Source organism: Hevea brasiliensis, chromosome 17 (assembly GCF_030052815.1).
Source record: "Hevea brasiliensis isolate MT/VB/25A 57/8 chromosome 17, ASM3005281v1, whole genome shotgun sequence".
In the NCBI taxonomy this organism is placed as follows: domain Eukaryota; kingdom Viridiplantae; phylum Streptophyta; class Magnoliopsida; order Malpighiales; family Euphorbiaceae; genus Hevea; species Hevea brasiliensis.
The window spans coordinates 55,690,780-55,718,472 of NC_079509.1; the positions used below are offsets into that span (position 1 = coordinate 55,690,780).

Sequence of the window (27,693 nt, forward strand, 5' to 3'; positions counted from 1 at the left end):
TTGGTTTTAGGTTTAATTTACCCAATCACATTGTGCCAAGTGTCAAACCTATATTTAATCTTAATTTTAATCATCTTACATGATTAAAAAATATTTGGCAAGCTTATGTGTAGTGCCATGTGTCACCATCTCATGGTGCCACATGTCACCCTGAGAAATGACCAAAATGCCTCTGTGTCTTAATTTTGAGTTCTCAACCCAAAATAATTATTTCTCTTCTTCTAATCAATTTATATCAAATATAAATCAATTAATTAATCTTTATTAATTAATTTCTCATTTATTAAATTCATATTTAAACACTTTAAATATAAATTTAACTTATATTATACATCCAATAATCTAGATTTGGTTTCAAGTCATGCTAGGGACTTTGCAATCTAATTGCAAACCAAACCTATTTAATTAATCAATTAAACTCTTCAATTAATTAATTAAATCATATTTAATTAGGTGATAACTTGTTTATGTGTGTGACTCACTAGGCTCATCACTAATTGACAATGAGATATGATATCAATTCTTAATATTATCAGAACTCTTTCTTACCATAAATGATTTCTCTAAATCATTTTATACACCTCATAGACCATGGTTAACACCTAGCATAGTATGCCATGGCCACCCAATCAGTAATAAGGTTTACCTTAAATGAACCTATAATCATATGTTACCATGCACTAGAATCTCTCTGTTACAAAATCCCAACTCAAGCTGGAGTCACGGTTTATGTCAAACTCCATTTGCTATGAATATTATGTTCTCTTTTAATTCCAGTTCATGATTAAAAAGATTTTCTCATCAGAAACTCTTTTCTGATTAAATCTATCTGTCCAGGCCAGGAACTTGAAATATCAAGAACAATTAAATGAACATAGGATTTTATCTCTATTTACTTAGAGGAACAGATTCCATCTTGATCAACACCTACCTCCATATATAATTAGTAGGAGCCAACACATACCCATATACCCACACATAGTACAAGTATGAAAGCAGTATCAAACTCAAACCACCTATATACAAGATAATTGTGCTATTTCAGATCTAAAGATTATATGCACTGATATGATTTATGACAATGCATTGACAAGAGTAAACTCAATGTGCTTGTCATAAATGTCACTGGTTCGACCTACTTATCATGTATAAGTGTCTATCATGTTTGTTATATGGCATGAGACTCACCATTCCATCTTATTTATATCTTATATAAATAATTTGGGAACAAACATGAATACAATTTTTCTAGATAAGTCATGTCCTTATTATGAAGTATCCTCGATTGTGAACCTATTTATGATACTTTGTACTAGAAATACTGTCACTCATATTCTTAACAACTTAAGAATAGAATTTCTAATCAAATATCAATGTACTTTTTTTATTACACATAAATATATTATGTAAACGGAAAAGTGGAAATGTCTTTTATTAATAAAAATAACTACAAGATACATACTAAATGATATGCTCTAGGGCATACTACTAACATGGGTTGCACGGAAAAGGAAAAGAGTTTGCTTAGCAATGATGGACTAAAAACTAAGGCAAATTGACTAATTTTTATCATGGCTGAATATCAATTTTGTGTGGCACTAGAAAATAGATGCGATTCTACTTCACCAGACCAGATGGAGTTACAGTTCTGCTACAATGAAAATTATGCATTTTTACATTTCAACAAGCTCACAATTTTTAGATAATGAGATTCTTTGAAATTTTAACTCTGAATGTTGACAAAAGAATTATATCAATTGTATTATCCGTTGACAAAATAATTATTAATAATACAAGCCCCTTGATAAAAACAGAGTGCAATTGATGAATCCAATTACATTATTTTTAAGTCATTAGGAAATTAATCATCAATGTTCTTAGAGAATGAGTGCCTACTAATCTTTCATCTTCTCAATGTCTTGCTTCTCTACCGTTCCATCTAGCTGACTTTCTTCCTCGACCAATTTGTCCTCTATATCACTTCCATTAATTCAATCTAAAAGGTTTAAATATATAGTTCAAAATTAGATCAGTCTATACAAGAAAAATCTTATATGCTTACTATTTTGATAATTATGAATTTAAAATTACTAGACATTGCCAATTGAAAAGATTCATTGACTTGACATCATTCATTACAAGTTGAACGGTACAAATCCTTGACTGCAAGAAATTTCTTCCAAAAAAAAAATAAAAACATTTGTTATGAATTGATGAATTATGATTGCACCGCTGGGAAGCTGACACCAAAAATCAGTAGAATCAAACTGAATAATTTATTTTTAAAATTAATTATTATTAAATCTTAAATTAAAGTTAAAAATATAAAATATAAAGAAAATTGAGTAAGAAATGAGTCCAAAATAAATCAAAGAAAAACAAGCTCAAGATGAAACCACAATTGATAAATAAAATTGAATCAAACCAAACCAAACCAAATCAGATTGATTTGGTCTAGTCTGCTAAAAATTTCAATTTTTTCAGTTTGATTCGATTTTTCAATTTTCTCCCTAATTCAGTTTGGTTTGGCCTGCTAAAAATTTTGGTTTATTTGGATATTTGATTTTCCAAACTGAACCAACCGATGCTCACCTCTATTCAGTCATGAGTGCTAATGACCTCTTCAAGCAACCTTGCTGCTGTACCTTGTAGCTGGTGCATCCATCAGAGAATAACTTGAGAAACATGATGTGCTGAAGCTAACTCAGAGGAGATAGGATCAGCTGAACACCACATGCAGATGCTGGGGACATTTTACACACTGCAAATTTTACCGCCATTGGATATGGGCTCTTGATTCTGTGTGGCTTGATGCCAGCAGCTTCCTGGGAGTAGATACACTCGCCTCATCTTCTCTATAGCTTCTCATATTACATGAAAAAGCTTTCCATATTCAATTTGTCTACTGCAACTGATGAGGAGATATTTTCATAAATAATTGATTAAGAGAAACTACAAGAAACAATTCAGGGATTCTGACCACATATGATTACAAAAGATAGACATACAGAAAAGTAAAACTAAGAGAACAATGCATTTTATGTAACAGATGATCTTATTACCGAGGAAGTAAAGCTTTGATTTCTCATCCATTTACTTGAGACTGGTTGGGCATTGAAGGGCTCATATTGGTAAGCAAAGATGAGGGCCTCCCTCATCTCAGTATTGAGATAACTTAGGGTAAAGTCATGCATTTGATTATTAGTTTAATGCAATCCAAAATGTTTCTATCAAGTTTAAGTGCTGAAAAAACTTGATCACTCTGTAAAGACGATTAACAAAGTGAGCTAATCTCTAATTCTATAAATGAAAGTGTTGGCACTCCAATTTATCAGTCAAGTGAATTAAATTGGGAATTTGATATGGAAGTTTCACTTGAATTTGCTAGATACACCCGCATTCTTTGCCAAAGGGAATTATCCTAGGAGCTAATAATTAAAATTATGCCATTAAAGTAAGCATCGTTCAGTTCAAATCAGAAAAACAAATCGAATTTGGTTTTTTTTTTTTCTTTTTCCAGTTTGGTTTGGTTTGCAAGTAATAATGTTAATTCAATTAGGTTTGGTTTAGGGGGGAAAAAACGAATTAATGAAACTGACTGGAATTGTGTGTGTGTGTGTATTAATATTAAAAACCAATGATCCAAATCAAATTATTTCTGTTCAGTTTGATTTAACTACTGAAATGGATTCAGTTCAATTTAGTTCAGTTTTATTAAATTTCGAACTGAATAGGACCTGCTGAATGCTCAACCCTACAATGAGGAGCTAAATGAAGTCCTATTATCTTCTTTATTGGTAAGGTCCTAAGTGGATGGTTGAGCCTTCCAAAATTGGGTTTGAGAAGTAGGTTCCTATTTTTATAGATATTTCTCAAGGGAAAACAATTAATCTAGAATTAGGACTTGGATTTGAGCAATAGAACAATTGCCATGGGCAACATATCCATTTTAGTCCATTATTCCATTATTTTTATTTTCTACTGAGATCTTCTGCATTCAATGTGGCAAAATGATAGATTTTAGAGTGGTTTTTTTTCCTGATGCTAATCTCCTCTTATTTTTCAATGTTTTTGACATAAGTTGGTTAATCTTAATAGCTTAATCTTTTATAGGGCATCTGTTATGAGCTCCAATATGGAACAGGGAAATTCAGTTAAGGCGGATAGTGGATACCCACTTTAGATAGATCTACAGGCGCTATTCACATGGGAAAAAGAAGCTGGACTAGATGTGGCTATTTGAGTTTTAAATTTTAAACTTCTATTGCTGCAAATAAACTAAAGTAATTTAAAAACTGGAGAATCTTTATTGGTTTTTCTGCTATATTTTTGTATTTAAAAGCTAGCTGAAATCAACTAAAGGGCAGCTAAGTTCATTCCAGAATTGAATCTCCTAAATACTCAGAGACTGGACAGTTCTCTATAACAAGCACCGTTAGTTCTTCCACAATAGGTCGCTACCACAAAGGCAAAAACAATAATAAACCTCAACCCAGCAGCCCTTGGACATTATCCAAACTCAAGTTCATAACAGCTTCATGATTCCTTCCCATTGTCTGCCTCAGCTCAGCATAATTTCTAGCACCATTTTTCTTCCCATTGTCAATCTCAGCTAAGCATAACAATTTAATATCCATAGAGGTTAACAGAGCATCTTTCACTAGCATCAAACGGTTATTTACTAGTATTTTTATTTTTATTTGTCAACCTCGCTGCAACATCCTAATATTTTCTAAGATCAACTTGTTTTGAAGTGCAATTGTACCAAGTGATCATGATCCCACTTTTAAGACAAGTACTTTAGTCTGTGCATTCTACAGAATTACTATTTTTGAATCATGCCTTCAGGGTAGATAAAAATAAATTAATAAATAAAATCCATACTTCTTCCAAAACCAACATTGAACCAAGGGCAAAACAGATGCAAAAATAACCTCCATATTCTAAAACATCAAGATTAAACATATAAGCAAAGTTGGACATACTTACTTGTAATAAAATCTTTATGGGCTAATGATGCTACAAAGCACATGTAATACAATCCTTAAGAGGTAGTGATGCTACAAAGCAGCACCATCACTGGTAGAGGACACCACATTTCTTCTTATAGGGCGAGTTGCTTTCTTCAAATAAGAGGAATTCCACTCCCCACCATCCTGAGCATAGTAATCCATGGTATAATCACCAGCAAAAGAATCACCTACACCCTTTACATCCTTTCCAGCTTCATTGCCACATCCAGAACACAATCCATTGCTGTGCCCACATCCAAGACCATTGCAACACCCTGAGTTTGCCACTACACTCTTATCCTTCTCCCACCAACCTGGTAAATCCCCAACAGCAATCTCTGCTTCAAAAGGTGTCAAAAGAGGCTTCTCAAATGCCTCTCCCCAATCAATAGGGAGCCGAGGACATGCAATCTGAATCCAAGCATCCACAGATTGCTCAAATAAGGCAATCCTAGTAGGACTAATCTCTGACATCAAAACAACGGTATAAGAAAAATGTTTTTCTCTCATCTTCTTCTCCAACCTATCTAAAATCCTCGGATTGCCTTGCCTTCCCAATGTGCCCAACACAATCCCCCAACTCTTGGCTTCCCTTGCCCTCTCTATTGCCCTCTTCCTCGTCTCCTTCATTCCTTGATGATCATATTCCTCAAGAAACAGCTTCCCCAGATATGGGTCATACCTAAACGCAATAATATCAGGATTAGCTATCATAAACGCCTCCAAATGGAATCTCCCGTCCGCCACAAATACCACAACCATGTCACTGAAACTACCAATTACAGATTTCGATGATATCCTGGGTGCCGTGCAACCCAAAACTTCACCGGCAGATAAGGGTTTCGATTGAGGGATCAAAACCGAAAGGCCCAGCTTTTCCAACTCAGGCTTTGCTTCTCGAATCGCAGATGCGAACTGAATAGTACCCGCGAGAACAATGCTTTTTTTATCATTCAAATTGAGTTTGATGGTGCTAATCAGGCGCTCAACATCGATTTTAATGTCAACAAAAACGTAAGGCAAGGAACTTTCGTAGCATCGATGGGGACCAAGCAGCTATGGCCATAGTTATTTTGAGTTTTGAGTGTCTGGATAAGCCTTTAAGGAAGAAAATGGTCCTTGTCGTCTCACCATTCCTAGAACAAGCATCTTAGATCTTTCAAAGCCAAATTTTTAACTTGCATTTGATAAGAATATGATTTAGGCATTCCTTCATATTTTAAACCTCATATTTAGCCTTAACCTACCTTAATCTCATTTTAACCCTTGCAAACCCCCTTGAACCTTAATTCCCTAATTTCTTTGGAACCCAAATCATTTAGTTAAACCTAAACACTATTACCTATTTATGAGAATAATATTTTAGCAATTAAGTGCATAAAAAATAAAAAAAATAAAAAAAAAAAAACTTGGAGGATTGAAACATCTTGAAAAGTGCTAGAGTAATTGTGAAAAGTTGATAAAAAAAATATAGTCACAAAAATATCCCAAAGGTAATTTTGGGTGTGACGTGAAATAGGGACACATACAAAATAAAAAATATATTATAAAAGTAGTCCCTTTATTGTGTTAGCACTTAAGATTCATTGCGAATTTCTTTCCTCTTAATAAAAAAAAAAAAAAAAAGAGAAAAAAAAAAAAAATTGGATGCACTTTGAGTTTCATGATTAATATTATTCTCATATTTTGTTTACCTTATTCCCTTTCTTTGTTAACCACAATCTTACCCTATTTGACCCCATTACAACCCTTAAAAAGACCTAATGATTCTTTGAAAAATGCTTGTTACATTAGTAGAGTTAGATCTTTTATGCTTGCATATGGGTTTGGCAATATAATCTTTCATACATTACTCACCATCTATTTGAGACACATTGGCTATCTATTTCATTTAGGTTTGTTTTGGCACAATTGACTCTTGTAGCTGGTTGGTATTTGTTGCTTGGGTTGATTGGTTAATTCTTAGCTATTCTGTAATAATTGAGAGTGCTTGCTTCATTCTTTGTGCTTTTGCTGGTGGGAATTTGGAATGTTGGTGGCTAGAGGTAAGTTGGTGGTCTGGATTAGTGAATTTTGTGTTTTCAAAGACTGATTCTATTCCCTTCCAAAAATATCATACAATGGCAGGCAAAAGATATCTCTAATAAAACTCACTGTGGATCAAAGACACCAGAGAATGACCTACAATCATTTTGTTCTGCTGTATATGATTCAAATTTCTTGAAGCAATGAGATGCAGAGTGTAAAAGAGAAAACTATCAATAGTATCTTCCTGCCGACCATATCCAGAGACACAAAATAGAACATCAAGAAAATCAACGTTAGTAAAATCAACTCACAGGAAGTTACTGACAAATGATGAATTGATGAGTCAACGAATCAGTGGCCATGCTCCTTAGTGTTGCTGGTGCTCGAAGTGGCGGTGCTCCTCCAGAAGAGCAACAAGGTTGGGAAAGATCATGCCGCCATCATGGTAGAGAGGATCAATGGAGCTGGTCTTGATGTAATTGGCGTGGTAATTGTCCAAAGCTTTCTGCACCTATTTCTTCACGTAATCGATTGATAGCATCGGCTTTACCTAGTTGGGCACTTCCTTCACTGTCAACGCCTTTATCTTGCCGTAGAACTTCCTCAGCGCCATTTCCTTTGGAAATTTTGGATAAAATTGGGAGTTTTTGAAATTCATGAAATAGATTTGCAAACCCTAACCCCAAACGATTGGCATTGAATAGTTATGCGCTTGTAATTGCCTCAGTTAGCAGCGAATTTATGAAACGCAAAAAAAGAACGATGTTCAATCAAACACCAACTCTCAAAGGGCAGTTTAGAAAAACGCCTCTGTGAATTTTTAAGTAAATCCCAAAAGGAAAAGGATTATATGTACTTAATCCTGATAGGAAAAGGATGATAAATACTACTTATATATACTGTATTGACCTATTCTACTCTGCTATTCTCACTCATCCAATATATCGCTCGTTATGGACTAGGTTCGCGGGAAGTGTTTAGGGAAGGGATCATACAGCTTTGTCTTTTTGGCCGTACCAGCCAACATTATTTTGCCACTACCTGCTGTGAAGTCTGCCCTCATAGTAAGGGATCATACAGCTTTGTCTATTTGGCCATACCAGCCAACATTATTTTGCCACTAACTGCTGTGAAGTCTGCCCTCATAGTAAATTCTCTCTCCCTGCAAAAAGAATTGAGAACTTTGCTTAGTCTTTTTAGATCTGAAAGAGTTATTGAATGCTACAGAGACTGTTTGAGTCATGAAAATATTATGATAATTTATAACTTATTACTGGAGTATGCTTCTGATGGTAATCTTATAGACTTAATTAACAAATATGGAAGAAAAATATATGAATGTGATGTGAGGCGATACACTCATGATTCTTAAAGGGTTATCATGCATACACAATAATGGATACGTTCATTGTGATCTTAAGCCCACCAATATCCTTGTTTTCCCTTCTGATCAACTAAATTTAAGTCAACTTAAGATTGCTGATTTTGGCTTAGCATAAGAGCCTGATGAAGAAGATTCAAGGAAATTCTTTTATCAGTACACTTTTCAAGGAACTCCCTTGTACATGTCTCCTGAATCTATAAAGCTTGCTCAGATATCACCAGCTCCAGATATTTGGTCTCAGGGTTGCATTGTTATCGAGATGATTACAGGAAAGCCACCATGGCAGGAATTGAATATAAAAGACATTGAATAATTGATGAATTGATGAATTATGATTGCATCGTTGAAAAATTGACACCAAAAATCAGCAGATAGGCCACCAAGCCATAATTTAAGCAGGAAGAACTCTTACCACCAAGCCTTAGTGATGATGTTGTTAAGTCCATGTGCAAGCTAATACTATCTGATTATTTACCTGGGCAAGGTCTATTTTCCTCTGCAAATAGGCCACTGAGCTTGGGTTCTACATGTAGGCAGCTGAACTTTGATCCTATCGGAATGGGTTGCAAGGAAATGGAAAAGAGTTGGCTTAGCAAGGATGGACTAAGAACTAAGGCAAATTCACTGATTTTCTACCGTAGCATAATATCTATTTTGCGGCACTAGAAAATTGATGCTATTCTACTGCAATGAACCAGCAGATATGTATATTTGCATTTCAATTAGTTCACAATTTTTAGATAGTGAGATTGTTTGTAATTTTAATAGTGAGATTCTTTGTAATTTTAACTCTGATTACTTGGCAAAACAATTATATTAATTGTATTACCAAATCATGAATCATCTGCTGTCTTCTAATTAAAGTGATGTTTTTTCTATTCTCACAGCAACAGAGAAAAAGGAAAGAATAAACAGAGTGCCATTGATGAATCTAATTACATTGTTTTTAAGTCATTAGGAAATTAATCATCAATGTTTTGGAAGAATGAGTGCCGGCTGATCTTACATCTTCTTAGTGCCTTCCTTCTCTACTGTTTCATCTAATTCACTTACTTCCTCGACCAATTTGTCCTCTATATCCCTTCCATTAATTATAAGTTTGCACCAATTTATTCAGCCTCAATTCCACCTCTTAATTTTTCATTCTCAACTCCTATTCTCTCAGTTAGGAATATCAAGTTGGGAATTTTTCCAATTATCTTCTATGGTTCAGGTTGCTTATTAGTATCCTTATCATTAAGTTGATGACTCATCTTCTTCCCCAAATCAATCCTGAATATTCAATAAAAAAGAGCTTATGGTGTTAATAGCGCATTGCGTTCACCATTTATGATTATTGAATTCATGCAAGTGTTAAGATAGCTTTCATCACTTGCTAGGTTGTAGTGTTTGTGGTGAAATGGTGATTGAGAAAATTACATCCTCATCTCGAGCATATTAGTTATTCAAGAATTCCACGCATGAATGCCATTCAAATTTAGCCTGACCAAGCAGAAACAAGATCCCTAGCAAAATGGAGTTGCTGTAGAACATTTTCAAAGGTCCTTTTCCACAGCAACTTGCTTTTCAAATTGTATGAGCTTAACCTGACATAGAATAGCAGAAACCATATTTATAGCAGCTTATCTTAAACGCTCAGGACCCGACTCAATTCATCTTTCCATCCACTCATGGCTTACTGGAACGTGACTTGTATCTTATAAAATTATCTATTACCCACCTGATGACTCATATTTGAATAAAATAAAATCACCATAATTTTATTAAGGGATATATAAAATTAAACAATATATATATATACTTTGAAATCCTGGTGGAGCCTCCAACAAGGACAAAACGTGTACAGAGCTATTATACATCTTAGCAGATAGTCAGCATCTGCATTTTCTTCTTCAGGGGTGTCCATTGTAATCATTGGTTCATTCTTGTCATCTAAAACCAGAATGGCCAAAGCTCCACCGTTTTGTGCATTCCAGGCCTAACAATTTACAGACAAAGATATTTCAGCAATAGGAAGTTACATTAGAAAGCAAGCAATAAGGATTTAATTACTTCCAAGGATGTCCTCAACAAAAAGAGATGGGCGGTGCCCTGGAAATATCAACTATAGAAGACAGCCTTGAGTCCACATAATGATGAAAGGTCATACAATTGTGTCATGTTTGGTATGTTGCAATATAGTCAAAGAGAAAACAATGAGGTGATAATAAATGGAACTTGTTTATTTTGCACACTATTTGTATCAATTAGTGAAAAGATGCTACTTATTCTTGCAGAATAAAATAAGAATAATACAAACGAGGTGAATTGTCATTCTAGATAGCACTAAAAGAACAATCCCTCTTCTATCTTTTTCTTTTTTCCCATACTAATTCATGCTGTCAAGACATTTTTAAGACACTTTTCTGTGTTAACAAAGGTCACTCATCCGTGAATGCCATAAAGTTAAGATTTTAGAGATATTCAAATCATTGCACTGATAGATCCACAATAATTATTACCTTCAACAGCTCAGAAGAAGCAAATCATATGAAGATGTTCAAAAAGAGATACAACAAGATAATTATTATCCACATGTAAATTTCCCACTCAAAGACTTGACAATTTCATAATATGAGATGATCCCTTAATTCCACTATTAACTACTATTTTTCTCAAGGCACCGCCCCTATATTTGCCTGAGGCAGTTCACAAAACTGCCTCATGACCACCTCCGTAACCTACATCTCTATGACATAGAGGCGATTTCGTCGAGCGCTAGGTAGGTCATCGTATAGGGGAGGTTTATAACAGCGTTTTAAACTGCCCCAACACTTGATTCAGAGGCAGTTTAAACCGCCTCAATGCTTATTCAAGCCATCATGATTATTGAATTAGAGAAGGTTTGTAGAGGCAGTTTAAAGAATTTGATTTCAATTTTAATTTTTAATAATTGTTTTATAATGATGACTCGCAATTTTATTAACTTTTATGCCTTTTTTTCGTGATATTTAAGGCAATCATTTTCATAGCTAGTGTGATTCACATCTGGTTATATTTTCTTGTTTTGCAAGTAAATTTAATATTTAAATAAACAATAACTAAATTTAACACATTAATACAACTCAAAAAATTAAATTTATTGTATAATAATATTCATCATTTCTAAGTACAACTCATTAATAACAATTCTTGAATAGGAAAGAAAATTTGGAGTCTTTGTAATACTAGTAAAAAAAAAAGGGAACTAATTAACCTCTAAAAATATTACTAAAATTGTTCTTTCCTCCTTCTGACTTTCTGCAACTGGGTGTTCAAGTTGATGTTTACACCCTATAGAACAGAAACATGTATAGCTTTTAGTTGCAAGTCTAAACATATGCAAATGCATAGATATAACTCAACTCAACTCAACTAAGCATTTATCCCAAAAATTTGGGGTCGGCTATATGGATTCTCTTTCTCCATTCTAAATGCATAGATATAACAAAAAAAACAAAAATGTCACGATTTCCATAAATTCTCAATTAACAATCATATACAGTAGAACAAAATAATAGAAAGCACATACAAAATAATAGAAAGCATATTTCAGCCAATGTAGCTAATTAATTGCCATCTCTAGACAATTATTCAGCATCGCGTCACGAAATAGCAATGTAACTATTGCTTACTCTGATTAACATGTTGGAAATTCCACTCGTTGCCGTGCAGATCTTTCGCAATCAATTGTTGACAAGGTGTCTGTTGCTGCATATCCTGAACAAAGAGGAAAATCATAACCATCAATGAGAGAGAAGTAAACACATCACAATACACAGCAGGGAAGGAAACAATAATTTATTTTAGATACTGACCAATGCTGGTAGACATTCCTATGCATGCTTTTGATAAATATTTGAAGTACAATGCTTGCTTACATCCGAAGCAGCAAGTGTTTTCTAAAATGAATTCACCGTGCATCTTTCTGCAGGTTTCAGGAGTTCAGGATTGCTGCCAGTAAACTCTCTTTGCTGATTCATATAGGGGGAAATAATAAGGAAAATACGGGGCAAAAATATAAAAAGAACCACAATGAAAATGCTCATGGATGCTTCAATTGCAAAAGTAAGACAGACAGACTAGCTTACATCAGGCCCAGGAAGTATTGATATATATGAACATACTTGGTCTGTTTTAGGTTCAGCCTAAAGTCCACAAGAATATAACAGATGAGCCAAAACCTACCTGAAGATCAATTTTGATCACTTGACAAAGAATTTTGGATGGAATATCAGATGAGGGCATCTGCTGTTCTAACTCCTGATGCACCCAAGCTCCAAGCTACATGTAGAAGAGATATTGTAAATTGTAAGACCAAAGACATCATACAATGGCAGGCAAAAGATATCTCTAATGAAACTCATTATAGATCAAAGACACCAGAGAATGACATACAATCATTTTGTTCTGCTGTATATGATTCAAATTTCCTGAAGCAATGAGATGCAGAGTGCAAAAGAGAAAAACTATCAATAGTATCTTCCTGCCTACCATATCCAGAAACACAAAATAAAACATCAAGAAAATCAATGTTAGTAAAATCAACTCACAGGAAGTTCACTAAATCACTAACAGATGATGAATTGATGAGTCAACGAATCAGTGGCCATACTCCTTAGTGTTGCTGGTGCTCGAAGTGGCAGTGCTCCTCCGGAAGACAACCAGGTTGGAAAAGATCATGCCGCCATCATGGTAGAGAGGATCAATGGAGCTGGTCTTCATGTAATTGGCGTGGTAACTGTCCAAAGCTTTCTGCTCCTATTTCTTCACGTAATCTATTGATAGCATCGGCTTTACCTAGTTGGGCACTTCCTTCACTTTCAACTCCTTTATCTCGCTGTAGAACTTACTCAGCGCCATTTCCTTTGGAATTTTTGGATAAATTTGGGAGTTTTTGAAATTGATGAAATATATTTGCAAATTGGGGATCTGAATAGAGAGAGACGACCTCGGACGATTGGCACTGAATAGTTATGCCCTTGTAATTGCCTCTAGTTAGAAGCGAATTTATGAAACGCCAAAAAGGATGTTCAATCAAACACCAGCCCTCCAAGGGCAAACGACCCTGTGAATTTAAAAGTAAATCCTACAAGGAAAAGGTTTACATATGCTGTATATGCTGCCTACCAAAGGATTCCACCGTACTATTCTCACTCATCATCCACTGTAACCTGTATTGGCTCACTGTGGATTGAGTTCGCAGGAATGTACTATTCTCACTCATCATCCACTGTAACCTGTATTGGCTCACTATGGATTGGGTTCGCAGGAAGTGCTTGGGGAAGGATTCTATGGCTCTGTCTTCTTGGCCATACCAATCAATATTATTTTGTCACCGCTTGCTGTGAAGGCTGCACTGATAATAGATTCTCTCTGCAGAAAAAATTGAAGACTTTGAAAGTGTTATTCAATGCTACGGGAATTGTTTTGAGTCATGAGAAAGGTACGATAATTTATAACTTATTATTGAAATATACTCTTAGTGATAGTCTTACAAATTTAATTAATAAATATTACGAAAAAATATATAAATATGATGTGAGGCATTACACTCCAATGATTCACAAAGATTTATCATCCATACAAAATAATAAATAAAAGTTGTAGTGAGAGTCACACCCAAGCCATGGGAAGTGGGCAAGGCGCACAACTTGGTTGTGTGTGTTCTTTTAAGTAGGGGTGGCCACGGTTCAGGAACCGCCGGTTACGGTTTCTGAACTATTGATTTAGGTTCAATGAAATCATGAACTTGAACTAAACTGACAGGGGACGATTTGGAAGACGATTCCTGAACCGTCGGTTCCGGTTTGAGCTCCGGTTTAAAACGGTTTGAAGGGCGATTCAAAAAAGAACGGTTCAAAACAGTTTGGAGGACGGTTTAGAAACGGTTTAGGGATGGTTTAAGGGTAGCTTAGATAAAAAAAATTAGAGAAAAATTTTATTGATTCAAAATTTAAGTTATATTTGTAAAAATATTTTAATTTTTCTTAGAAATCTTTCAATCAAAATAAAATAAGAAAAAAAAGAAAGAAAATAATTTATCTTTAAGAAAAATTTAATAAATAAAGACTTGACCTTGATTAAAAAACTAGAGATGAAATTAATTTTTTTTAAAGAAATTAGCAAAAAGTGTATGAATTTAATTTTGTCTATATATCCCTCTTAGGATTTAGAGGAATAAAAATTTCTAGTTATATTACTTGCTTTTTTTTAAATTATATAATAATTGATAATTAAAAATTATAAAAGAGAAAAAAAATAAAAATAGAGGGTATTGGAAATTTTATTGAGGATTTAAAGTAATAACAAAGTAATTGAGATAGTATTAAAAATTTCTATAAGTATATAAAATAATAAAGTAGGAAAATTAAGAGAGTATTGGAAATTAAAATGAGTGTAGAAAATAATTATTTAGAGAATTTGAGAAAAATTGAAAAAATATTAAGAATTGAAGAAAATGCAGAGAATTAATGATATATATAAATGAATTAGGAGTAACGCAACATATTTATTTAATTTTTTTATATTTAAATCGCCGGTTTAATCCGGTTCGAAATTATCGGATCAATTCGGTTCGGAACTGCCGGTTCACGGTTCTTAAAAAATATGAACCTGAATCAAACTGCAAAAGGATAGTTTCAGTCCGGTTCGAAGCCGATTCCGGTTTTGACCGAACCGGTTCCGGTTCAAAACCGGACCGTGGCCACCCCTACTTTTAAGTGGCCCTGTCTTTTGTGTTTGATTTTGCTCCTCAACTCAGCTGGTCTTAGCTTTTTATAAGCATAACTTTTCATCTGGTTGGAGACTTTGGCAGCACAAAACTCTCAAGAAACATATTTTAGCCGATGGAGATCAAGATTCAACAAAGCTAGTCGTTTTTGAAAGGAGATTGAAGACTCACGCTGGATTTATTTCTTGATTAGAGTTTTTTTCTTTTGAATTTGTCTTATTTTAGGATTTATTTTTATTGTGATTGCAATGATTCTAGGTCTATGATAAACAATTGTTATTAATTTTGATTTTATGAGGAGCTACATTTTCAACTAGGGCATATAGGTTGAATTTAATTTTAATTTCAGAAATTTTGTATTAATTTTCTTTATTTATATAATTATTTATTATTTGTATTTATACTTTTGGATATCAACCAATGTGGCATTTAATTGATTTCAATTAGCAACAAAAAGGAAGGAAAATTGTGTATTTGTAAATAATAATAATAGATATAACAGAAATAATAATTGGAGTGAGAGCAAAAGATTTGATATGTGAAATTTTGGAAATAATCATAGTGGTTAGTGAATTAATTGCAATTTATTTTATTATTGGGAAATAGATTATGGGCTTGGGAGAAATCTCATGTTTGAGTATGGGGGTTGTAAGTGTAGCATTTGATTCAGGGTCTTACAGCTCGCTATCTGGCTCCCGTGGTTTTTAGGCTATTACGGGTATCCAGGGAGTGATTAGTCTGATTAGCTAACAGTTGGGATACATCTCCTGATGAAGACAAAAAAAAAAAAAAACAGAGAGATTATGGGTTTGTGTTAATAATAAAATTTGAATGGCTAAACAAAATAAATAGAATTGATAATTATACCATATTACTTTTCGCGATTTCATGCACTTAAGAAATTAGAGTATCATTATTGAAGTATTTATATGGGCAATTTAGATTATTAGGTTGTGGATAGAGAGATAACAGAGGAGAGAGAAATTAATTCTAAAATATTATTTTTAATTAATTAAAATCTTTTTTTGATAAGTGTTAAATTAATAGAGATAAAATATAAAATTTTAAATTAATAAGGGTCACATCATAAAAAATAACCTAAAACAAACTATTATAGGTCATTCAAAATTTTTATTACTTAAATCTTTTCCTTAAATGTGTTAAATTAATGAAAATAAAATATAAAATTTTAATTTAATGAGAGTCACATCATCAAAAATGATTTAAAAACTAACTATTATAAGTTATATAAGATTTTTGTTGCTTAAATTGAAGATAGGTGTTTTGAATTACAAATTAAAATTTAAGTACTTCATTATTATATACCCTTAAGTTAATCAACCAAGCTCACCTCAAGGACTCAAATTCTAATCAATTACTGTATGCTTTAATTTTCCTTTTGGAATAGTTTTTTTCCTTTTTTTTCATTTAAGTATAAACACAATATAAACAATATAAAAGTACAATTTTTTTGTAATTAGTATTTTATGCATCATTTTCTTTTAAGAAAGATAAATTAAATAAAAAGTAAAAAAATAACATATTTAATTTTAGAAAATAAAACTAAGGATACAATTGCATACAAACACAAGAGCCTTTGACGTGTTTATCATTTTCCTTTCCTTACAAGAAATTAAAAAAAAAAATCCTATAAGAAAAAGAATTCTAAATATTATTTATATATGCTGTACTATTTATCTAAGGATTTTATATACTGTATTGTTCTCACTCATCCAATGATTCTAAATTTTATTTTTTTTATTATTTAATGTTACTATGGGCATATCTTTTTATTTTAATTGAATAAAATAATAAATTTTAAAGATATTTTCCTTTCCTTACAAGAAATTAAAAAAAAAATCCTATAAGAAAAAGAATTCTAAATATTATTTATATATGCTGTACTATTTATCTAAGGATTTTATATACTGTATTGTTCTCACTCATCCAATGATTCTAAATTTTATTTTTTTTATTATTTAATGTTACTATGGGCATATCTTTTTATTTTAATTGAATAAAATAATAAATTTTAAAGATATAATTGTAAATTTTTTATATACTGTATTGTTCTCACTCATCCAATGATTCTAAATTTTATTTTTTTTATTATTTAATGTTACTATGGGCATATCTTTTTATTTTAATTGAATAAAATAGTATGCCCACAAGGGCTTTTAATATATTTATCTTCCTTTCCTTAAAGAAATTGAAAATAAATCCTACTAGGAAAAGGATTATATATACTAAATCCTACAAGGAAAAGGATTATATATAATAAATCCTACAAGTAAATGGATTATATATACTATCTATATACACCACCTACCCAAGGATTCTACGGTACTATTCTCGCTTATCATCCACTATAACTTGTATTCGCTCACCATGGACTGGGTTCGCGGGAAGTGCTTGGGTAAGGGATCCTACGGCTCTGTCTTCTTGGCCATACCGACCAATATTATTTCCCCACCGCTTGCTGTGAAGTCTGCGCTAATAATAGATTTTTTCTCTCTGCAAAAAGAATTGAAGATTTTGCTTAGTCTTTCTGGCTCTGAAGGAGTTATTCAATGCTATGGAGACTGTTTGAGTCATGAGAATGGTATGATAATTTATAACTTACTAATGGAATATGCTCCTGGTGGTAGTCTTGCAGACTTGATTAACAAATGTGGAGGAAAAATACCTAAATATAATGTGAGACGATACACTCGGATGATTTTTAAAGGGTTATCATCCATACATAATAATGGATATGTTCATTGTGATCTTAAGCCTGCCAATATCCTTATTTTCCTTTCTGATCAACAAGATTTAAGTCAGCTCAATTTTGGCTTAGCAAAAGAGCCTGATGAATGGTATGACAATTTATAACTTATTACTGGAGTATGCTTCTGGTGGTAGTCTTGTAGACTTAATTAACAAATATGGAGGAAAAATACATGAATGTGATGTGAGGCGATACACTCATATGATTCTTAAAGGGTTATCATTCATACACAATAATGGATAGGTTCATTGTGATCTTAAGCCCACCAATATCCTTGTTTTCCCTTCTGATCAACTAAATTTAAGTCAACTTAAGATTGCTGATTTTGGCTTAGCAAAAGAGCCTGATGAAGAAGATTCAAGGAAATTCTTTTATCAGTACACTCTTCAAGGAACTCCCTTGTACATATCTCCTGAATCTGTAAAGCCTGCTCAAATATCACCAGCTCTAGATATTTGATCTCTGGGTTGCATTGTTATTGAGATGATTACAGGAAAGCCACCATGACAGGAATTGGATATAGAAGACATTGAATAATTGATGAATTATGATTGCATCGTTGAAAAATTGACACCAAAAATCAGCATAATCAAATTGAATAATTTATTTTTAAAATTAATTATTATTAAATCTTAAATTAAAGTTTAAAATATAAAATATAAAGAAAATTGAGTAAGAAATGAGTCCAAAATAAATCAAAGAAAAACAAGCTCAAGATGAAACCACAATTGATAAATAAAATTGAATCAAACTAAACCAAATCAGATTGATTTGGTCTAGTCGGCTAAAAATTTTATTTTTTTCAGTTTGATTCAATTTTTCAATTTTCTCCCTAATTCTGTTTGGTTTGGCCTGCTAAAAATTTTGGTTTATTTGGATATTTGATTTTCCAAACTGAACCAACCGATGCTCACCCCTATTCAGTCATGAGTACTAATGACCTCTTCAAGCAAACCTTGCTGCTGTACCTTGTAGCTGGCGCATCCATCTGAGAATAACTTGAGAAACATGATGTGCTGAAGCTAACTTAGAGGAGATAGGATCAGCTGAACACCACATCCAGATGCTGGGGACATTTTACACACTGCAAATTTTACCGTCATTGGATATGTGCTTTTGATTCTGTGTGGCTTGATGCCAGCAGCTTCCTGGGAGTAGATACACTCGCCTCATCTTCTCGATAGCTTCTCATATTACATGAAAAAGCTTTCCATATTCAATTTGTCTACCGCAACTGATGAGGATATATTTTCATAAATAATTGATTAAGAGAAACTACAAGAAACAATTCAGGGATTCTGTTGGAAGTGATTCAGATGTCCAATTCAATTCCTGGTCTTCATTGTGATTCAGAAGAAATCCTGCGAATTATTGATGGGCATATGCACACACCACCTGTTCACATACCTTTGTTATAAATATCATGCATTGCAACCACGTATGATTACGAAAGATAAGACATATAGAAAAATAAAACAAAGAGAACAATGCATTTTATGTAACAGATGATCTTATTACCGAGGAAGTAAAGCTTTGATTTCTCATCCATTTACTTGAGACTGGTTGGGCATTGAAGAGCTCATACTGGTAAGCAAAGATGAGGGCCTCCCTCATCTCAGTATTGAGATAACTTAGGGTAAAGTCATGCATTTGATTATTAGTTTAATGCAATCCAAAATGTTTCTATCAAGTTTAAGTGCTGAAAAAACTTGATCTCTCTGTAGAGACGATTAACAAAGTGAGCTAATCTCTAATTCTATAAATGTAAGTGTTGGCACTCCAATTTATCAGTCAAGTGAATTAAATTGGGAATTTGATATGGAAGTTTCACTTGAATTTTCTAGATACACCTGCATTCTTTGCCAAAGGGAATTATCCTAGGTGCTAATAATTAAAATTCTGCCATTAAAGTAAGCATCGTTCAGTTCAAATCGGAAAACCAAATCGAATTTAGTTTTTTTTTTTTCCAGTTTGGTTTGGTTTGCAAGTAATAATGTTAATTCAATTAGGTTTGGTTTAGGGGGGAAAAACGAATTAATGAAACTGACTGGAATTGTGTGTGTGTGTGTGTATTAATATTAAAAACCAATGATCCAAATCAAATTATTTCTATTCAGTTTGATTTAACTACTGAAATGGATTCAGTTGAATTTAGTTCAGTTTTATTAAATTTCGAACTGAATAGGACCTGCTGAATGCTCAACCCTACAATGAGGAGCTAAATGAAGTCCTATTATCTTCTTTATTGGTAAGGTCCTAAGTGGATGGTTGAGCCTTCCAAAATTTGGTTTGAGAAGTAGGTTCCTATTTTTATAGATATTTCTCAAGGGAAAACAATTAATCTAGAATTAGGACTTGGATTTGAGCAATAGAACAATTGTCATGGGCAACATATCCATTTTAGTCCATTATTCCATTATTTTTATTTTCTACTGAGATCTTCTGCATTCAATGTGGCAAAATGATAGATTTTAGAGTGGTTTTTTTCCTGATGCTAATCTCCTCTTATTTTTTCAATGTTTTTGACATAAGTTGGTTAATCTTAATAGCTTAATCTTTTATAGGGCATCTGTTACGAGCTCCAATATGGAACAGGGAAATTCAGTTAAGGTGGATACCCACTTTAGACAGATCTACAGGCGCTATTCACATGGGAAAAAGAAGCTGGATTAGATGTGGCTGTTTGAGTTTTAAATTTTAAACTTCTCTTGCTGCAAATAAACTAAAGTCATTTAAAAACTGGAGAATCTTTATTGGTTTTTCTGCTATACTTTTGTATTTAAAAGCTAGTTGAAATCAACTAAAGGGCAGCTAAGTTCATTCCAGAATTGAATCTCCTAAATACTCAGAGACCGGACAGTTCTCTCTAACAAGCATCGTTAGTTCTTCCACAATAGGTTGCAAACACAAAGGCAAAAACAATAATAAACCTCAACCCAGCAGCCCTTGGACATTATCCAAACTCAATTTCATAACAGCTTCATGTTTCCTTCCCATTGTCTGCCTCAGCTCAGCATAATTTCTAGCAACATTTTTCTTCCCGTTGTCAATCTCAGCTAAGCATAACAATTTAATATCCATAGAGGTTAACAGAGCATCTTTCACTAGCATCAAACGGTCATTTACTAGTTTTTTTTTTTTTTTTTATTTGTCAACGTCGCTGCAACATCCTAGTATTTTTCTAAGATCAACTTGTTTTGAAGTGCAATTGCACCAGGTGATCATGATACCACTTTTAAGACAAGTACCTTGGTCTGTACATTCTACAGAATTACTATTTTTGAATCATGCCTTCAGGGTAAATAAAAATAAATTAATAAATAAAATCCATACTTCTTCCAAAACCAAAATTGAACCAAGGGAAAAACAGATGCAGAAATAACCTCCATATTCTAAAACATCAAGATTAAACAAATAAGCAAAGTTGGACATACTTACTTGTAATAAAATCTTTATGGGCTAATGATGCTACAAAGCACATGTAATACAATCCTTAAGAGGTAGTGATGCTACAAAGCAGCACCATCACTGGTAGAGGACACCACATTTCTTCTTATAGGGCGAGTTGCTTTCTTCAAATAAGAGGAATTCCACTCCCCACTATCCTGAGCATAGTAATCCATGGGATAATCACCAGCAAAAGAATAACCTACACCCTTTACATCCTTTGCAGCTTCATTGCCACATCCAGAACACAATCCATTGCTGTGCCCACATCCAAGACCATTGCAACACCCTGAGTTTGCCACTACACTCTTATCCTTCTCCCACCAACCTGGTAAACTGCTTCAAAAGGTGTCAAAAGAGGCTTCTCAAATGCCTCTCCCCAATCAATAGAGAGCCGAGGATATGCAATCTGAATCCAAGCATCCACAGATTGCTCAAATAAGGCAATCCTAGTAGGACTAATCTCTGACATCAAAACAACGGTATAAGAAAAATGTTTTTCTCTCATCTTCTTCTCCAACCTATCTAAAATCCTCGGATTGCCTTGCCTTCCCAATGTGCCCAACACAATCCCCCAACTCTTGGCTTCTCTTGCCCTCTCTATTGCCCTCTTCCTCGTCTCCTTCATTCCTTGATGATCATATTCCTCAAGAAACAGCTTCCCCAGATATGGGTCATTCCTAAATGCACTAATCTCAGGATTAGCCATCATAAACGCCTCCAAATGGAACCTCCCATCCGCCACAAATACCACAACCATGTCACTGAAACTACCAATTACAGATTTCGATGATATTCTGGGTGCCGTGCAACCCAAAACTTCACCGGCAGATAAGGGTTTCGATTGAGGGATCAAAACCGAAAGGCCCAGCTTTTCCAAGTCAGGCTTTGCTTCTCGAATCGCAGATGCGAACTGAATAGTACCCGCGAGAACAATGCTTTTTTTATCATTCAAATTGAGTTTGATGGTGCTAATCAGGCGCTCAACATCGATTTTAATGTCAACAAAAACGTAAAGGCAAGGAACTTTCGTAGCATCGATGGGGACCAAGCAGCTATGGCCATAGTGAATTAGAAGATCAGCACCTAACGCCAAGGCGGAGAGGTCGTCCACACAACAGGCGCCATAAGTGACGTCGCCGAGGACGAAACAGTGGGTAACGCCTGTTGCAAGTATAGAGATCTGGTGTTGTGTAATGGCTGTGATTGTGGAAGGTGGAAACAGCTACATCAGGGTTCTTCTGCTTAATTATTATGTAAAACATTCGGTGTTTTAAATTAAAATATTATTATTTTAATAAATTAATTTGATTTATTTAATTTTTTAGTTAAAATTTGAGTTAATTTAAATAAATCATTCATAATCGAGCCATTACAAAGTAAATATAAATAAATATAATTTTGTTATAAAATATTAGTTACTAAAAATGATTTTTGAAAATTATTTTGTGTTTACACCTATACTAATTTAATAAATTAAATTGTATTAATAAATTATAAAATATAGGTTAAAATGTGATATTTTACCCCGAAGGTATATCACACCCTTAAAATATACGGGTATAATATAAAAATTAAGGAGAAAACAAATAAGGTTGACTAAAGATAGAATCAATTTCATTGGATTGCTTTTTTAATTATCATGAATAAAATAATAACTTTAAAGATATAATTGTATGCTCACAAGGGCTTTTAATATATTTATCTTCCTTTTCTTAAATAAATTGAAAATAAATCCTACTAGGAAAAGGATTGTATATACTAAATCCTACAAGGAAAAGGATTATATATACTAAATCCTACAAGGAAATGGATTATATATACTATTTATATACACCACCTACCCAAGAATTCTACGGTACTATTCTCGCTCATCATCCACTATAACCTGTATTCGCTCGCTATGGATTGGGTTCGTGGGAAGTGCTTGGGGAAGGGATCCTACGGCTCTGTCTTCTTGGCCATACCGACCAACATTATTTCCCCACCGCTTGCTGTGAAGTCTGCGCTGATAATAGATTCTTTCTCTCTGCAAAAAGAATTGAAGATTTTGCTTAGTCTTTTTGGCTCTGAAGGAATTATTCAATGCTATGGGGACTGTTTGAGTCATGAGAATGGTATGACAATTTATAACTTACTACTTGAATATGCTCCTGGTGGTAGTCTTGCAGACTTGATTAACAAATATGGGGGAAAAATACCTGAATGTGATGTGAGGCGATACACTCGGATGATTCTTAAAGGGTTATCATCCATACATAACAATGGATATGTTCATTGTGACCTTAAGCCTGCCAATATCCTTGTTTTCCCTTCGGATCAACAAGATTTGCAGCTCAAAATTGCAGATTTTGGCTTGGCAAAAGAGCCTAACGAAGACAATTCAAGGAAATTCTTTTACCAGTACACTTTCCGTGGAACTCCCTTATACATGTCTCCTGAATCTGTAAAGCTTGCTGAGATATCACCAGCTTTGGATATTTGGTCTTTGGGTTGCATTGTTATTGAGATGATCACAGGAAAGCCACCGTGGCATGAATTGGATGTAGAAGATTTCTTTGTTCGCCTAGCTTTTGAGGGTAGCTCACCTGAGATACCAGCAAGCATGTCAAAGAAAGGGAAAGATTTCTTAAGAATGTGTTTCATGAGACCCCATTGCGAGAGGTGGACAGCAGATATGCTATTGGATCATCCTTTTATTGTTGATGAAGAGCTTACTTCACCACTTGAGCAGGAAGAACTCTTACCACCAAGCCTTAGTGATGATGTTGTTAAGTCCATGTGCAAGCTAATACTATCTGATTATTCACCTGGGCAAGGTCTATTTTCCTCTACAGATAGGCCACTGAGCTTGGGTTCTACATGTAAGCGGTTGAACTTTGGTCCTATCGGAATGGGTTGTAAGGCAACGGAAAAGAGTTTCCTTAACAAGGATGGACTAAGAACTAAGGCAAATTGACTGATTTTCTACCGTGGCAGAATATCAATTTTGTGGCACTAAAAAATTGATGCTATTCTACTGCAATGAACCAGCAAATATGTATATTTGCATTTCATTGAGCTCACAATTTTCGATTGAGGGATCAAAAGCGAAAGGCCCAGCTTTTCCAACTCAGGCTTTGCTTCTCGAATCGCAGATGCGAACTGAATAGTACCCGCGAGAACAATGCTTTTTTTATCATTTAAATTGAGTTTGATGGTGCTAATCAGGCGCTCAACATCGATTTTAATGTCAACAAAAACGTAAAGGCAAGGAACTTTCGTAGCATCGACGGGGACCAAGCAGCTATGGCCATAGTGAATTAGAAGATCAGCACCTAACGCCAAGGCGGAGAGGTCGTCCACACAACAGGCGCCATAAGTGACGTCGCCGAGGACGAAATAGTGGGTAACGCCGGCGAAGGCGGTGAATATATCCGAAAGAATAAGCGAATACAAAAGCAGGCCCTCAGGGAGCTGGAGAGCGAGACGCTTGGCTCTGGTGGAGCGGATGCGCCAGACACACTTGTGGACTTCCAAGTTGTAGTTGGAGGGCAAGAGGGAGATGGCGGCATTGAGAGATGAGTCGTTGAGGATAGTTTCTGGGATTTGGTTTTTGACGAAACGTTTCGGCACTGGTTTCGGTTTGATTTGCATAGTTTCGTCTAAGGTCGTCGTGGATTGCAAGTATAGAGATCTGGTGTTGTGTAATGGCTGTGATTGTGGAAGGTGGAAACAGCTACATCAGGGTTCTTCTGCTAACGTGATGCGTCGATCCATCGTCGTTTTGGATTGGTTGGAGACTACCCCAAAGGTATTAACCGAATTTAGATTATGACTTCTAGCCCATAATTGGTTAGGGCTTTGGGCATTCATTTTTGGGTTTAGAATCCAAATTAAATTAATTTAATCTCAAATCGGGAAATTTTTATGTGATCTTTATTTTAATAAAATTAACTTTTTAATCCTAATTTTTTATTTTTTTATTTTTTAATTCTTTTAATTATTTTAAATGTTAATTTAAATTTTACTTATTTCTATAATTTAAAAAATATAATTATATAGTCCCTTTATTTTTTATGTTTTGAATTATTTAGTCCTCATAATAATAATAATTTTTTAGTCTTTTGAACACATTAACTAACAAAAATTTTATTTAAATTAGATGGAGAGTTTAAAAAGTAAAAATAAAAAAAATAAAGATTAATTAATGTATTTTTTAAAATAAAAGGATGGGTAGTTAATTTTATTAAATTATATATATATATATATATATATATATATATATATATATATATATATATATTACAAGCATATTTAGGTTTGCATTATTTAATTTTGAGTTATTGTAAATTGTTGAGTTATTTTTGTTTTTATTTTTCTATAAACTTAAGTCAATCATAAAAAATATGAATTAATTAAAATTAAATATTAAATTATTATGTAAAACATTCGGTGTTTTAAATTAAAATATTATTATTTTAAAAAATTAATTTTATTTATTTAATTTTTTAGTTAAAATTTGAGTTTATTTAAATAAATCATTCATAATCGAGTCATTACAAAATAAATATAAATAAATAAATATAATTTTATTATAAAATATTAGTTACTAAAAATGATTTTTAAAAATTATATTGTGTTTACACCTATACTAATTTAATAAATTAAATTGTATTAAAAAATTTATCATGTTTATCATTTTCCTTTCCTTACAAGAAATAAAAAAAAAAAAAAACCCTATAAGAAAAAGGATTCTAAATATTATTTATATATGCTGTACTATTTATCCAAGGATTTTATATACTGTATTGTTCTCACTCTTCCAAAGATTCTAAATTTTATTTTTTTTATTATTTAATGTTACTAGGGCCATATCTTTTTATTTTAATTGAATAAAATAACAACTTTAAAGATATAATTATATGCTCACAAGGGCTTTTAATATATTTATCTTTCTTTGCTTAAAGAAATTGAAAATAAATCCTACTAGGAAAAGGATTATATATACTAAATCCTACAAGGAAAAGGATTATATATACTAAATCTTACAAGGAAATGGATTATATATACTATTTATATACACCACCTACCCAAGGATTCTACGGTACTATTCTCGCTCATCATCCACTATAACTTGTATTCGCTCGCTATGAACTGGGTTCGTAGGAAGTGCTTGGGGAAGGGATCCTACGGTTCTGTCTTCTTGGCCATACCAACCAATATTATTTCCCCACTGCTTGCTGTGAAGTCTGCACTGATAATAGATTCTTTCTCTCTGTAAAAAGAATTGAAATTTTTGCTTAGTCTTTTTGCTCTGAAAGAATTATTCAATGCTATGGGGACTGTTTGAGTCATGAGAATGGTATGACAATTTATAACTTACTATTGGTATATGCTCCTGGTGGTAGTCTTGCAGACTTGATTAACAAATATGGGGGAAAAATACCTGAATGTGATGTGAGGCGATACACTCAGATGATTCTTAAAGGGTTATCATCCATACATAATAATGGATATGTTCATTGTGACCTTAAGCCTGCCAATATCCTTGTTTTCCCTTTTGATCAACAAGATTTTCAGCTCAAGATTGCGGATTTTGGCTTGGCAAAAGAGCCTGATGAAGACAATTCAAGGAAATTCTTTTACCAGTACACTTTCCGTGGAACTCCCTTGTACATGTCTCTTGAATCTGTAAAGCTTGCTGAGATATCAACAGCTTTGGATATTTGGTCTCTGGGTTGCATTATTATTGAGATGATCACAGGAAAGCCACCATGGCATGAATTGGATGTAGAAGATTTCTTAGTTCGCCTAGCTTTTGAGGGTAGCTCACCTGAGATACCAGCAAGCATGTCAAAGAAAGGGAAAGATTTCTTAAGAATGTGTTTCATGAGACCCCATTGCGAGAGGTGGACAGCAGATATGCTATTGGATCATCCTTTTATTGTTGATGAAGAGCTTACTTCACCATTTGAGTAGGAAGAACTCTTACCACCAAGCCTTAGTGATGATGTTGTTAAGTCCATGTGCAAGCTAATACTATCTGATTATTCACCTGGGCAAGGTCTATTTTCCTCTACAGATAGGCCACTGAGCTTGGGTTCTACATGTAGGCGGTTGAACTTTGGTCCTATCGGAATGGGTTGCAAGGAAACGGAAAAGAGTTTGCTTAGCAAGGATGGACCAAGAACTAAGGCAAATTGACTGATTTTCTACCGTGGCAGAATATCAATTCTGTGGCACTAGAAAATTGATGCTATTCTACTGCAATGAACTAGCAGATATGTATATTTGCATTTCAATGAGCTCACATTTTTTA

General features: G+C 33.6%; 2 protein-coding genes and 3 pseudogenes across 5 annotated transcripts; 2 read left to right on the top strand and 3 right to left on the bottom strand.

Moving 5' to 3' along the window:
• The window catches only part of LOC110646113 (2-(3-amino-3-carboxypropyl)histidine synthase subunit 1-like), a 40,706-nt pseudogene extending 33,053 nt beyond the window's left edge, over positions 1-7,653 (bottom strand).
• A 2,504-nt stretch (positions 7,654-10,157) lies between these two features.
• On the bottom strand, positions 10,158-13,887 carry LOC110646119 (auxin response factor 17-like). 4 transcript variants are annotated; one of them, XR_009145559.1, is made up of 5 exons: positions 12,996-13,887; positions 12,631-12,726; positions 12,261-12,416; positions 11,660-12,162; positions 10,158-10,402 (listed from the first exon to the last, which is right to left on the bottom strand). XR_009145559.1 is itself a non-coding variant. In XM_058139539.1 (4 exons), the coding sequence occupies exons 2-4, from the start codon at positions 12,157-12,159 to the stop codon at positions 10,205-10,207; spliced, it is 357 nt and encodes a 118-aa protein (XP_057995522.1). In that variant the 5' UTR covers positions 12,160-12,162; positions 12,261-12,624; the 3' UTR covers positions 10,158-10,204. The 4 variants fall into 4 exon arrangements, 1 of the variants encoding a protein (XP_057995522.1); XR_009145557.1 differs by having other exon boundaries at positions 12,078-12,162; positions 12,996-13,877; XR_009145558.1 differs by lacking the exon at positions 10,158-10,402 and having other exon boundaries at positions 11,523-11,736; positions 12,078-12,162; positions 12,996-13,877.
• A 3,609-nt stretch (positions 13,888-17,496) lies between these two features.
• Positions 17,497-18,528, top strand: LOC110645557 (mitogen-activated protein kinase kinase kinase 20-like; annotated as a pseudogene).
• Positions 18,529-18,656: 128 nt separating this feature from the next.
• On the bottom strand, positions 18,657-25,188 carry LOC131169107 (2-(3-amino-3-carboxypropyl)histidine synthase subunit 1-like; annotated as a pseudogene).
• A 1,550-nt stretch (positions 25,189-26,738) lies between these two features.
• Positions 26,739-27,353, top strand: LOC110645547 (mitogen-activated protein kinase kinase kinase 20-like). Its single transcript, XM_021798758.2, has one exon. It carries the CDS (start codon positions 26,739-26,741, stop codon positions 27,351-27,353), a length of 615 nt encoding a protein of 204 aa, XP_021654450.2.
• The last annotated feature ends 340 nt before the right edge of the window (positions 27,354-27,693 follow it).